The sequence below is a fragment of the Sinocyclocheilus rhinocerous genome, unplaced genomic scaffold (genome assembly GCF_001515625.1).
Source record: "Sinocyclocheilus rhinocerous isolate Xijiao unplaced genomic scaffold, SAMN03320098_v1.1 scaffold1600, whole genome shotgun sequence".
Classification (NCBI taxonomy): Eukaryota; Metazoa; Chordata; class Actinopteri; order Cypriniformes; family Cyprinidae; genus Sinocyclocheilus; species Sinocyclocheilus rhinocerous.
In genome coordinates, this window is record NW_015665129.1 from 820,581 (window position 1) to 835,428 (window position 14,848).

General features: G+C 36.6%; 1 protein-coding gene across 5 annotated transcripts; it reads right to left on the minus strand.

Annotated features, from left to right (window-relative positions):
* Positions 1–354: 354 nt before the first annotated feature.
* LOC107731242 (SRSF protein kinase 1-like) lies at positions 355–14,685 on the minus strand. Of its 5 annotated transcripts, none has more exons than XM_016542269.1 (16): positions 14,594–14,685; positions 13,844–13,898; positions 12,352–12,479; positions 11,168–11,276; positions 10,968–11,055; positions 10,631–10,718; positions 10,246–10,352; positions 9,273–9,438; positions 9,020–9,045; positions 8,093–8,309; positions 7,597–7,944; positions 7,236–7,336; positions 6,669–6,776; positions 6,459–6,528; positions 4,024–4,116; positions 355–1,330 (listed from the first exon to the last, which is right to left on the minus strand). In XM_016542269.1, exons 1-16 carry the CDS (start codon positions 14,604–14,606, stop codon positions 1,146–1,148), a joined length of 1,902 nt encoding a protein of 633 aa, XP_016397755.1. In that variant the 5' UTR covers positions 14,607–14,685; the 3' UTR covers positions 355–1,145. The 5 variants fall into 5 exon arrangements, with proteins under 5 accessions (XP_016397755.1, XP_016397756.1, XP_016397757.1 ...); XM_016542270.1 differs by lacking the exon at positions 11,168–11,276 and adding an exon at positions 11,678–11,786; XM_016542271.1 differs by lacking the exon at positions 14,594–14,685 and adding an exon at positions 14,521–14,545.
* Positions 14,686–14,848: the final 163 nt, after the last annotated feature.

Consider the following 14,848-nt stretch of genomic DNA (forward strand, 5'->3'; position numbering starts at 1 on the left):
GCACAGATTTAGCAACACAACAATTATTTAATCTTAACTTTTATCTGTACAAAAGATCAGTACACATTACAATGAAAAGTAATCTGCTTTATCAGCTCCATTTTATAACATTTTACATTTTTTGAAAACAGCAAATTAGACCAACAGGTGCACCCATCTTCCAAATGCTTTATTAAAACACTTCTATCCAGCTAAATAATCTTAGCTTGGATGCAATAGTAGGATTTCTTTAAAAACTGTACATGGCTGTAATATACAGATCAAGGCAAACTCTTTGGTACACATATATACAGACACACATGCATGCACATGCGCGCACACATAAATCATACGTACAACACACACTCACAAATGTTTCCCCCCCGCTAAATATCACTTTTGATGGCCCTTAACAGTTACTCACTTTATGTGGAAGCTTCTTGTACACAAAATGTACTGACCATGAGTGAGAAGACTTCAGCTCTTTAACATCTAATCTGAGACAGACAAGATCAAAACCTACTGAACTAATAAACACACACACACACACACACACACACACATACAGAAGACACTTGTATAGTTGAGAGAGAAACACAGAGGTGTGGCGAATCTTGACGCAGAACAGAAACATCTTAATTTATACTCTAGTCATAAGGGTAAACTAAACAATTCCCTTTCCATAAACCACCATTCCTTTCCCACTCAGAAAACTATGAGTAACAAAATAATCTCTTGTGCATCGCACTGCAGTCCGAGTCGCAAGTACTCGGGAGGACTGGACTGCATCTCATGTTAGTACTGCAAAAAAACAGACCTCCATTTTCATTTTTTACGACTTCAGAAAATACCCCAAGTACCTAAACAGGCGCCTCCTAGGTCTAAATTTCATCCTTTGCCAAAATAAAAAGGACGGCAGTGGGATCAAGACGGGTGTGATCCTCACGTAAAACCTCTCAACTCTGAAAAAGAGTAGAAGAAAGCAGCTAGAACAAAAACAGACAGGTTTGCTATTCCTCTGGTGAGCCAAGCAAATGAAATCACTCAGATTAACAGAAGAAAAATAACAACGCCGGTATGCTCTATGAACTGGAAAGTGATCTGTTGCAGTTTCTTGAGTTCAGAGAGAGATGGCCTGAAGTATGCGCAGTGGCGGCTAGAAGCCACTAGAGGGCAAGCCAAGGGTGTCGCAGACAATCGGCAGCAGTGGCTCTTTTCTCTGGCAGGAGCTCCAGCATTGGAATCAGGAAATCAGTGAAGGTCTCTGCCTCCTCCAGAGGCCACTCGTATTTATCCATCAGAACATCCAGCAAACCCCACGGCTTCAGTTTAGTGATGTGCTTTAGGTCACCTACAGAAATCACACAATTAGAGTCCAGGCTTTTCATTCCATGCAGTAGTCTAGTACTGTTTTTTTTTCCCCTTGTAACTTTCTGGCATTAACATGTTGCCCCACAAAACCACATAAAAACATTAAACTTCATTTTAAAGTGATAATGGGATGCCTTTCATAGTGAATATATATTCAAAGAAATTAGGGCTGTCATCGTTAACGCATGCGATTAATTTTACGCCCCATTCACACGGGGCGTCAACGCCTCTCGTTTACTTTGAATGGAGTGACGTCAAGCGTTGGCGAAATTAATTGTGGGTCCATCGCGTCGGGTTGTGTCCGTTACTCGCGGAAGAGGTTGAAAACTTTTCAACTTTTCAAGCACCAACGCAGGCGTCAGCCAATCAGATCGCCTTATGCAAATACCCTTGCGCAGACGCTAGCCAATAACGTTCATGCAACACCAGAAGACTAATGTGATTGGCTGTTGTCACTATGACGTCGCGTCAGCACCAAGCTTCAGAAACGCCCTCCATCAAGCTGTCGACGCTGACGCCCGGTGTTACGCGTTAAAGGGGTCATATGATGCGATTTCAAGTTTTCCTTTCTCTTTGGAGTGTTACAAGCTGATTGTGCATAGATAAGATCCCTGAAGCTGCAAAGACTAAAGTCTCAAAACCAAAGAGATATTCTTTATCAAAGTTAAGACTCTGCCACGCCCCCCTAAAACGGCTCATTCTAACATGAAGCACAATTTCTATTCTAACCCTTTAACATTTAACATCTTTAGACATCTAAATTTATCTTGAAAAAAGCTTGCAGAAAATATAGATTTTTGAGAATCACCCTTCAATCTTTTGGTTTACTTTGCTGGATATAGCAAATGATGACAAAATAAACATTTGAAACAAGATAAATGGTCTATGCTTAATTTCATGAAGTGTGCGATTAATTGCGATTAATCACAGAAAAAGGATGTGATTAATCAGATTTTAAAAAATTATGATTGACAGCCCTAAAATAAATAAATAACAAAAAAGAAACGTTAATACAGTTTCATTACAAAGGCAAACGTTTTTGGAATAATGGGCACTGGTAAATTGTGCAGAAATGTGCATCAAATTCAAAATTCTGATTTCATGTTAACGTAAAATGTACAGAAATCCAAACATACATAAAACATCCATCAATGAGGCTTTGCTTAGAATTTGTTTGGGGTCGGTACATTTAAAAAAAAAAAAAGCAATTACTTTTATTCAGCAAACACGCATTAAATTGATCAAAAGAAACTTTTACATTGTTTCATAAGATTTCCATTTCAAATAAATGCTGTTCTTTTGAACCTTCATGGTTTCCACAAAATATTGAGCAGCATAACTGTTTTCAACATTGATAATAAATGCAGGGCACGCAAAATCGTTAGCCTGATGTCCCGGGGCTATTGTGTTTTCCAGTCAGGCTACCAAAATGTATCACTGCATCTTGAATAGTGAAATAAAATCCCTTCCTTGATTTGCATTGTCCACTCGCTTGTAGTGGTTAAAGTGATCTTAGTTGATCATTTGCATGCATTTCTATGTCTTGCTGATTTAAACAGTCAAGCGTTTTAAATCATTCAAGCGCAAGAAGAGGCGAAAGAATTTGGTACTGACGTGCTGTTATTTGTGCGCACACGCACACACTTACCTCAAAATAGCTTATTATCTTAAACAGCTGGTTATGTCTTAAGTGAAGTGAACACAAACAAAGAAATTGGATGTGTATCATTACATTAGATTGTCAGGTCTTAAAGGGCCAGCAGCCAATAAATACCTGCTGCTGTCTGTGTCAGTAATGTTAATCAAACAACAAAACACAGCTTTAGCAAAGATTAATCTATATTTAATTTATACAGTGAACACTATGCAGTGTTATTTTACACATTACATTTCAGTGCCTGAAAACTAATGTTAGACCTTACTTTATTTGTAGCTTTGTTATATTTTATTTATCTATGCTCTTATTTTAGTACTGAGCGTTCACTTGTCTTTAATAATGTTTGACTTTTATTAGTTATGCTACTATCTTTTGCTGTGGTATCAAAGAAATACTTAAAGTGTCCTTTAAATAATAATAAAAAAAAATTTGCTCACCAAAAGAATCTGATCGGTGACTCAAAACCCGTAATGTGATCTGAACCATGAGATTTGTAATCTGTTGCACCCCTATAGTCTTGACTTGTTATTTGAAGTAAAATAGTGAAGTTTCCAAACAAGTTGATTTGTCCACAGTGAAGTTCGACCAATATTTTTTTTATTCTGGCTAGTTAAATTCATTTTGGACTACAAAAATCTGAAGAATGCCTGGCCGAAAGTACATTTTGAAATTTTGCGAGCCCTGAAATGATTCATGGGCCCCAAATAAGCTTATTAGAATGATTTCTGAAGAATCATGTGACACTGTAGACTGGAGTAATGACTGCTGACAATTCACCTTTGCCATCACAGGAATAAATGAGAATTTAAAATAAAATAAATATAAAATATATTTTAAATTCTAATATTTCACAATATTATAGATTTTACTGTCTTTTTAATCAAATATATGCTGCCTTGGTGAAAAACTTTTTAAAAATGTTATCAACCCCAAACATTTGAACAGGAGTGTACATACTCGTTTTTAATAAAAGCATCATGACTAGGTATAAAATGCATTCATAATGGCCACATTACCTTTCTTGGTGAAAAACTCCTTGGAATATTTTCCGGTCAATATGAGTTTGCGTGGGATGGCCCCCAGCAGTTCAATGATCAAAGCAATGTGGTCTACCATCACACACAGAGAGTGTCGAGCAGGGAGGGGGTGGTGAGGTGGAGGGGAGGACCAAACATTGGACAACTTGATCAGACAGTGTTAATACAGTCATTCACCCATCCTGAGAGCAGAGAGACGAGAGGGAAAACAAGGAGACGCAGCCATGTCCTGACAGCACAGACGGCGGTCACATAGTGATCTATTTTCACATCAGAGATTCAGATTAAAGATTTCAAGAAGAATTGGACTTGTGTAATGCAGAAGTGTTTTTTCCTGCCTCTGTTGGAGCTTTAAGCTAATTCAGTCATGCCGCAATTCAGTGGCTTTGAAGCTACAACAGTTCGTCTATTGTGATTAGGGCTGCCTCAGACTTGTAAGAAAGCCTTCTTGTGAACAATGGACATTTGCTGAAGAAGATTTTTGCAAAACCTTCAGGAAAAATGTTTTCAAAAAAGTGTGACAAGGCTGTGCTGTCAATGGAGCTGCTGGATCTCCTCTCTTCCCTTCAAACCCCTCCCTCAGGGCAGGGCTCTTCCTGACTGACAGGCGTACCTTTACAGCTGAAATATTCCTGTGAAAATTTCCCACTCAGAGCATAGTGACGGGGGATATGCCCCAAAAGCTCAATAATCAGAGCAAGGTGGTCTGAGAAAGAGAGAGAGAGAGAGAGAGAGGGAAGACAGAGACAGAAAGAGAACATGATCATGGAACGGGGACAAGCAGAAAGAACATGGAGAGAATCCAAAAAAAAAAAAAAGTACAAACTCGAGGCAAATGACAGTGGGCCAGAATGAGAGATTACAAGCTAAACAGGGTGTCTTACATCAGTGTCTCCAGTCGGCATATAAATGTTTGTTTCATGGCTCTATGGAATATTTGATTCAGACGGCAATTCTGAGTTATATTTTTGCATTATGACCACTAAACCTTTGGGACACACAGTCCATAAAGGGAACGTTAAATATTAAAATTCAGGTTGATACCACAAAACTGACAAAAAAAAGATGACAGACAGAAAGACTAGTTGTTGACCGATATGGATTTTTTTGATGGCAGATACAGATAAAAGTATATATATTAGACACTTGAATTTAATTTGAACTTTTCTTATATACATCATTCAACTGATCAAACAAGACTAAACAATACAGTAAAAAAAAAAAAATACCCAACCCGACCACAGAGGCATGACTTGAAGGACATGAAGGATGGGATGGTGACAGAAAAAACCATGAGACACACAGATAAGCAATGTTCTCTACGCCAATAGGAAAATTCAATAGCTACCTTCCTCTTTGAGATGACTTAAACTGGAAGAAGTTTGAAGTGTGATCTAAATCTGCTCACTCCATAATTAGGAAAATTACATCAGCTGATTCCAGTGCAATGTGGTCTACCACAAGAGTCAGAACACAGTATGTTCTAAGCAGGAGCATAATGAATCATTACTGGTTTATAGCTGTCTCTCCAGTTTGACTTCTTGTCTGACCAGATTCTGCTAAATACCTTGCAGATATACAAAAACAATTAATTTAAGCACCACAATGTACAATTTACAACCAGATGCTTAATCTATGTAACCTTTATACTTGTCAATTGCCATGAAATGATTCGCCTTTGAAATCAATAGAATAATGTGAAATTTCAATTGATAAGTAATGAGTATCTATTAAACAACCACATAGTGGCTCAAAACATGCAAATTCTGATCATGACTAACATAACTCCCAAAGATCTGTTTAAACAGCGAAGCTTGACTGATGGGTAATAAATTAGGTTTTAAGTTTACAAATTCTTCCCACACTCAATCCATTTCTAAGGCATGCAAAATATGCATCTTTCTGTTTTAGAACATTTAGTTACAGCATCAACTAAGAATAGAACACTAGGAGGAACAGAGAAACATGGGTCAATAAAAAGAGGCATAAGCAGTGGGCGAAAGGTGGAGGAGGAGGAAGTGAATATGAAGAGGATGTTTATAGAAGAGACAGGGTCTCCATGCATTTTAACAGCAGGCTCTGATTGTTAGCAGGGAAATAACCACAGGATTACTCAAACTCTTAAAGCACTGAAATTTCAATGCATATTAGAATAGAAGAAAACAACATACAATAAATAATTAAATAATTAGGTATTTAAATTATATTAAATAGTGCCTGTACTGAGACATTAATATGACAAAGTAAATTGTCAGTCACATTAAAACTGAAATCATTAGGTATGTCCTTTACTGTAGGCATGTACATGCATCTGTAATCTGGATTATCACTGTACCATCTTTCCTCAATAAATGTAATGCAGGAAACAATCATCATTTTTGTATTTCAGGCAGAAAGAATAAATATTGCATTACCTTCATCTCTGGAGTAATCTTCACCAGAGTGGGGCTCAAACAAATAATCACCAGTGGCCAATTCAAATGCCTGAAAAGAGAAAGAGCATCCGATATCAGGTCTAAATTGTTACCAAATTGATTTACCTGATCTCACAACGGTCCCTGTCGATTTATGTAGAAGTAATGCAGATTTAACAAACTGATGAAAGACCACGTGTAGCTTCTCACCATGCAGGCTGTGCTCCATATGTCAGCAGGTGTACTGTACCCCGATCCCAGCAGAACCTCCAGAGAGCGGTACTGCCGGGTCTGAATGTCTTCAGTAAAGTGCTTGTGCTGAAGAGCAGAAAAATTTCAAAAGATTATTCAATTTATAAAAAGATGAAATCAACTTCTATATTTAATAAACGTCTGTGCACCATTTATCAGTCCACACTCAACCAAATAAACTTACACTAACGTTCAAACCATGGGGACTGGTAAGATTGTTTTATGGTTTATATATAATATAAATATTATATATAAGGTTTATTATCTCTCTCTCTCTCTATATATATATATATATATATATATATATATATATATATAGAAAAAACTAATATTGTGAAATATTATTACAATTTAAATAACTATTTATTTATTGATTTATTCCTGTGATGGCTAAGCATAATTTTCATAATTCATTACTCATTATATTACTTTAGTATCACGTGATCCTTCGAAAATCATTCTAATTTGTGTTTTTACAGATAAATGACTACAATTTGGATTTCATCAGATTATTAAGATTCTTACCACCCAGCAGGCGTTGCCAAGGTCAGCAATCTTGACCTTGATTTTGTCTGCGTTAAGTGGCTCCAGTGGATTGACCAATAGGCTTCCAGATGACAACTTATCTGGAAGAGGAGGAAAAAGCTAATCAAAAACAGACATATGTGGTCACTATGAACTGTCATTGTAAAATGACTCATTAAAAATGCTCATTATGTGTTTACCTGAAAATAATAGCATTGCAGGTTAGAAATGACACGAGGATGAACAAATAATGACACTTTTTAAATTTTTTATGTGAACTACCCCTTTAATACAAACAGTTACCAGCATGTAAAAATCATATAATTTTAATCCTCTTAAAAGCCGTAGAAAATTCTCTGACCGTTCTTTAGCTTATCCTTGTTCAGTTCCCTGGCTCTGGTTCTAGTCTTTTGCTGATCTTGCTCTCCGGATGGCAGCTCTCCCTCCTCCGGCTGCTCTCGGCCTGAGGTGCCATTACTGTAGCCGGCCTGGTCCAGTTCAGGGGACTCTGCCCCATTACAGTACTCATACATGCTTTGAGCAGTGTCCTCTGGGCCTGTGTTTGCATTATGGTGGTCTTCCTGTAGCAGCTGGCCATGTCGCTGGTCTCCTTGATCATCCTCCTCAGGTTGTGTTTGACTGGAGTGCATACAGCCGTTACAGTTGAGCTCAAGTGAAGCATCTGAGGTTAGTCTCTTTCTGGTCTCCACTGTTACGCGAGATGCAGAGAAACAGAAATATGTTGGCGAAGTGTTAATGGCAGCTGATTTGTATGGAATCACAAATAATAGCAAATTCTAAACAACTTTAATTAACACTATCACTATAAAAGATTATTGATACAAATAGAAGCTAACTTATTGTGTCCTCAGTAGCAATTTCCTGCAGTGACACTTGTCTGAGTGGGACACAGGAGGGGGATTTGGGGGATTCTGGGTCATCCTCCTCTTCCTCTCTGCCTTCAGGCCCAATCTCCATCTCCTCCAAGTCCATAATGCACTTCTCCAGGAGCTCCGCTTGACGCTTCTGCTTCTTCTTTAGCTTCTTTTTCTTGTTTTTTGACATTTTCGGTGCCTGAGGAAGAGCAAGATGGGTAATCGTGTTAATGCTAAAAAGCAAAAGCATTTTGATGACAACTGAAACATTACAGGTTATTTGACAAATAAACTTACACTACCATGCAAACGTTTAGATTTTTTTTTCCAAGATGTTTTTGAAACATGACTCTCAGTCTTAAGGAAGCATTTATTTAGTTAAAAACAGTAATATTGTGAAATATTACTCCAATTTAAAAGAGCCGTTTTCTATTTTAAAACATTTTAAAATGTAATTAATTCCTGTAATGGCAAAGCTGAATTTTCAGCAACCTAAACTCCAGTCTTCAGAGTCACAAGATTCTTCAGAAATAATTATAATATGCTCATTTGCTGCTCAACTAAAATGTATTACTATAAATGTTGAAAACAGTTGTGCTGCTTTATATTTTTGTGGAAACTATGACACATTTTTTTTAGGATTCTTTGATGAACATTTATTTAAAATATAAATCTTTTGTAACATTATAAATGGCTTCACAGTCACGGTGGCAAGATTTTAAATGGTAAATAACCCAGAACATTCCTGGAATTAGGAACGACAGCTCAAGATTATATTCCGAGAACTACAGAAAGAATGAGAATAACTGAATAGTTTTCTTCAGGACATTAAAATTAATTGAAAAGAAAACGATAATTAAATTTTTCAAAATGAAATGCTTAAACATCTGCTAAAGAAGGAAAACATACCTGTTTAGGCGCTGGGGCAGTGCTCACTGGAAGATAAAGAACACCACAACACAATGACAGCTTGCAAAGTAAATCAGCTTTAAGAGCAGTATGCTAGAGGGTAAGAAAGCTAACCAACAAGTTGTGTTAATAAGAGAATGTGAACTGGCTAAAAAAAACTAGTGGGGAAAAGTTGACAATCATTCGAAACTGACTGAAGCCGTGTAATAAGTGTACTTCATCATGTGTGTGTCAGTAAGCAGAGCTGCCGTACCTGCTGACCCAGATGGAGGGGGAGCGCCAGCTTTCTGCCACTCAGTGGCTTCTGCAGCCAACCGCCTGATATACAGCTCATCCACACTCATGAGAATGTTCTCTGGCTTAATATCTGTGTGGATGATTTGACACTTGGTGTGCAGGTAATCCAGACCTTGAAGAACCTGAGAGATTTCAAAAACACAGAGACTCAAACAACTATAGAAATATCTATTAGCATCTTTCTAAACATACTAAAGCAACACAACACATAACTACATTGTTATTATTGGTTATTCACAGCTCTCTAAAACAGATGATTCTGATTCTAATTGAGAAACACTGTAGAATTTTTTTTGTTTTTAAAAAAAGTCTCATGCTCACAAAGGCTGCATTTATTTGATTAAAAATACAGCAAAAAAAAAAAATTTTTAATTTTGAAACATTACCACAATTTCTTTTCTATTTCGATATATTTTAAAATGTAATTTATTCATGTGATTGCAAAGCTGAATTCAGCAGCCATTACTCCAGTCTTCAGTGTCACATAATCCTACTGAAGGCACAAATTTTTCCGGATTCTGTGATGAACAGAAAGTTCAAACAGCATCAAAGTTCAAACAGCATTTTTTTCCCCAAATCTTTTGTTTTTAATGTCACTTTTGACCAATTTAATGCATCCTTCCTAAATAAAAGTATTACTAAAAAAAAAAAAAAAAAAACTTTTGACAGTCATGTACAGTACATTATCCCTTAGAAACATGTCTGTTCTCATGGTTTTATAAAAAAAAACAAAAAAAAAACACAGAAACGAAACATGCTGTTGTTATCAAATAAATCTGAATTTTTAATAAAACCAAAAATGTTAAGCAAGACTGTAAACCCATAATAATTCATCTGTGACTGATCCACTGAATCCAGGACAGCAGTTAATTAGTCAAAACGTAATTACGTGAACACTGATCTGGTTGTGCGGTGGTGTGCTGTGTTACCTGTCGAATGATGCTCTTGACACAGGGCAGAGGCAAGCCTTGATAGTTGGACTTGATAATCCATTTAAGCAAGTGGTGTCCTAGAACCTCAAACACCATGCAGACATCTGAAAAGTCAAGTGAAGGTCCAGCGCTTTTAAAACGGAAACTGCTGTTGATAGAAATAAGTGTAGAAATTCTAACTGAAAAACAAAATACCAGAATAGCTTCTCTCAGTATAACCACTATCACGCAACAACTGTTTCAATGTCGGCAGTCACAAGTGCCCTTGTAAAAGAATTTGGGGTATCTTAAAATAGCATGGGACACCTGCTTGAAGACTTCTTGACCCATTTTCTTTCTCACACACAGACACACACACAACATCCTTCATATTCAAGGATACGAGTCCCATTGACCCCGGAGATCTTGAAGTCATCCAGTAGCTGCACAACCATCTCTCTGTTTGGATCATCAGGGTCTGTATTTCTGACCTGGAAACAAAACAAAACAATATAAAATAAATATAAATAAATTTAAGCAACCTGGTTTAGTGATATGTATGCTTGGTGAAAAAAAACATCAACTTTTTTTTATCTATATTTAGATTCAAAATAATTAAAGTAATTTATTAAAAATGATTTAGATAGTCTATATTTCACAGTTTCATTGTTTTTGCCTTTCCTTTTTTTCTGAAATGATTATTTAAAGCGTTTCAGTTTTAGTGGTTTCTTGAGACTTACAGATCTGAGTAGCTTTATTTCATCCAGAGCTGTTTCAGTGTAATGCTCTGCACTCTTTACCACCTTCATTGCAACAAACCGCTTCACGCTGCAGAGAAGGAAAGAATGAAGAGAAAAACTGTCAAACTGTCAAAACTGTCTCATGCATATGCGATTTTGGCACATTATAGTGTTGTTATTCAAAATGACAAAGCTCTTACTGGATGTCCCAGGCCAGCCACACAGTGGAGAAATGACCCCATCCCAGCTTCCGGATCACGTGGTATTTGCCATTGAGTAGGTCCCCTATTTTCACATGGTGATATCCTCCTGAACAAAGCAGAACAGCAATCCTTCAGCTTGTATTCAGAAAGCTCCTCAATTGTCCTTTAGGGCTGGTTTGATTGTCATTTTGTTAGGGACTGATTTTGAGCAATCAATTTAAAGTACATTTAGACAAAAATAGAAATTAGAACTTGACCAGACTATTGACATTTTAAAATAAGTAAATAATTAATAAAGTAAAAAATAATAACATGAAAAATAATAACATCACTTCCATTTTACATAGTAATGCTCTGCACTCTTTACCACCTTCATTGCAACAAACCGCTTCACGCTGCAGAGAAGGAAAGAATGAAGAGAAAAACTGTCAAACTGTCAAAACTGTCTCATGCATATGCGATTTTGGCACATTATAGTGTTGTTATTCAAAATGACAAAGCTCTTACTGGATGTCCCAGGCCAGCCACACAGTGGAGAAATGCCCCCATCCCAGCTTCCGGATCACATGGTATTTACCATTGAGTAGGTCCCCTATTTTTACATGGTGATATCCTCCTAACCAAAGAAGAACAACAATCCTTCAATTTGTATTCAGACAGCTCATCGATTGTCCTTTAGGGCTGGTTTGATTGTCATTTTTTTAGGGACTGATTTTAAGCAATCAATTTAAAGGATGTTTAGACCAAAAATAGAAATTAGATTTTGATTAGACTATTGACATTGTAAAATAAATAAATAATAAAGTAAAAATAAAAGAATGTGAATAATAACAACATCACTTCCCTTTTACATTAAATACAAAAAAAATCACATAGATATTTGAAACATGCAGCGATAGGGGTATAAACAAAGAGGATGATGATGACATTCCTGTATTTACAGTACAAAATATCCATTTCTTTTGCAGTTTACAGTAGTTATGTGTTGCACTTCTAGGAAGAATTGTAGAAATTGTAGTTTCATCAACAGAAAAAACAACAACTGTGAAACAAGGAAGTGCTTCTAGTTTTTTTAGCTTTCTCAGACTGAGCTCGTCATTTCAGCAATTTTAAGTCTAGTCTATAATAATCAAGCTGTAACTTCTGCTTTAAAAAAGAACTTATAGAGCTTCGTCTCCAACCACTGCAATAGTCATTAGGATCTTCTTGCTCTTCATCATCAGAGCCGAGGATTTCCTCATCGGGCTCCTGTATCTGGGTCTCTGTAGGGGGCTGCTGTTGTGATGCCCCGCGTGGAGGATGTGCTGGCCTGAGGGATGACAGTACATTTCATTTAGGTCAGTGGACACACATTATACAGCACAGTCTATATATCTTACAGTATAAACACTCATAGAGCCATCATCTTACATGAAAGACTCTTTGATGCTGATTTTACATGGATTAAATGTTCTGACAACCGTCTCAGCATGTGATTTTAATTTTTGACACACTACACTCACATAAAGACTAAATTTTACTACATAAAAACACCTTCAATGAGCTCACTGAATAACCGAACTGGACTGACCTGAATAAAGCAGCTATATAATCTTAGAATAAGTGAAACAGAAGTTGTAATTATAATAACTAAAATTACGGAATCCTGATCTAACAACTTTGTGATGCTGATGCTGTTTTGCTGTTTACTACTGCAAATCTGCTTTAAAAAGATCTACAGATGAAAAAAAATCTACATTGTTAAAAACTGGCATTGTTGGTTCCAAGAACTTTAACATCCATAAAAATTTTCCAGTCCACAAAAGGTTCTTTATAGTGAAAAAAAAAGTTCTTTAGATCATTCAAATATTCTTTACACTAACAAAATGGTTCTTTTAATAACTTTTGAACTGATAGGTTGTTTGGGGAACCAAAAAATTATTCATCTATGGCCAAATCCCCCTTTGGTAGCATTATTATTAAGAGTGTAAATAAATAAACTTGTTAAAAATATATACATATTTTTTTTTTAAACATCATCTGAATCTAAATAAAAAAACACAATGTCAATGTGCACACACAGCTAGTGTTTCGTTTTCTACTGCATAAGATCTTTTGTTAAATACAATGTTGACACTCTTGTGTAAAAAGAAAAAAAAGGTCTACCAGTGTTTCAATGCATTTCACTGACTGCATGCATCCTGCATGTATCCATGCTTGGTTTAACCCATGCAAGAAAAACACCGGTGTCTTACATCACAAAAACTGAAGTGAAAGAAAGCACAACTTGATACGCTGCATGCCAAAAAGATGACTTAATTTACCAAAATGTTAAAGAGATATTACCAAATGAACACAGTTCAACAACTAAGACTGAATAATCAGAGTAACACTCAAGATGACTCATTCTGTACACATCAAAACAGTGGCACCTAACGTTTAACAACCTACTAAGCAACTTCCAGAACATCATTAAAAAAAAAAAAAGTCAACAGACAGAATACCATATTATGGTTCCTATCTTAATGTCCAATGATAACATCCCAGAAAACAGTTTAACTGTGCACAACCCAGTATACATTTTGGCAGTCCTTCTTAGGTCTAGTCTAACATTGTCATTTTAAAAATTAAAATCAACACCCAAATAAATAAAAACTAGCAGGAAAAAAACAAGAGTATAAAGCACAAACTCACTTCTTGGTCGACTTCTTGGCTTTGGCCCTTTTCTTCCTTGCCTGAAGTGCCAGAACTGGTGGGACAAATGAAGTACAACATATGACGATGAAACTATTAATAAAAAAAATCACTTAAACTCAGTTATTCAAAGACAGCCAAACATAGCCTGACAATAATACAAAAGACACGCAGACCGGTGATAGTCTTATGTAATGTACATAAACAATACACAGCTGTGTGTTTACATTGTGACAGGAACTGAGCGCTTTACATGAGTGCAGACGTGGCTCTTTAATAACATGCATTTTCATCTGTTTTTATAACGCCAGGAACATGAATGCAAAAACGAGGCTGTAGGAAATGAATTCCCTTTAGTTTCCACGACAGCAAAGAGGAAAACAGACGCTTTCAACTCTCATCCAGCTGATACGTGCACGCGCCTACTCATAAGATTAACGTCTAACGTTATCTAAAACAAAAGAAAAGCGAAATCGCTTAAAGTGAAGGCGATACAAACCGACAATAAAACATGCCTCTGGGCGTGATGAAAATAAATTTAGCTCACTTCAGCTGCAGACTGACTGGCTACATGCTAACGCTAAAGACACCAGCCCATGCGTCCCAATACAACGCAAAATGCGCCTTTATGCTTTAATATTACACTACTCGTTTGAGTCAGAACGTACGTTAGTCACCTTGCCTCATGTATAAACGTTATAGCTTCAAATAAGGCAAGTATTATTCAGAGAAAGTCAAGGAAGAGATTACCTTTTCTCTCCATGTTGGCCCCTTAGTTGGCGGCTTGGGTGGCCCTGCGCATGAGCGCACCTCCGGGCACGCGCGTCTTGACTCTTGCGCGTTCACAGTGCGAACTGTCTCACACACACACATATATATACATATATATATATATATTTTTTTTTTTTTTTTTTTTTTTTTTTTTTAACAAATGTGCTTTCGCAATTATACATCGAAAGATGAAAGATGTGACAGAAGTAGCCAGACGAGCGCATCTTAAACGAA

Bases quoted from the DNA above. Each gene is read 5' to 3' on its own strand.
- LOC107731242 (XM_016542269.1), bottom strand. The intron at 12,480-13,843 runs GTGAGTTTGTGC...GTCATCCCTCAG, and splicing joins GCCAAGAAGTCGACCAAGAA to GCCAGCACATCCTCCACGCG. The intron at 6,777-7,235 runs GTAAGAATCTTA...TCTGCTCTTCAG, and splicing joins TTGGCAACGCCTGCTGGGTG to CACAAGCACTTTACTGAAGA.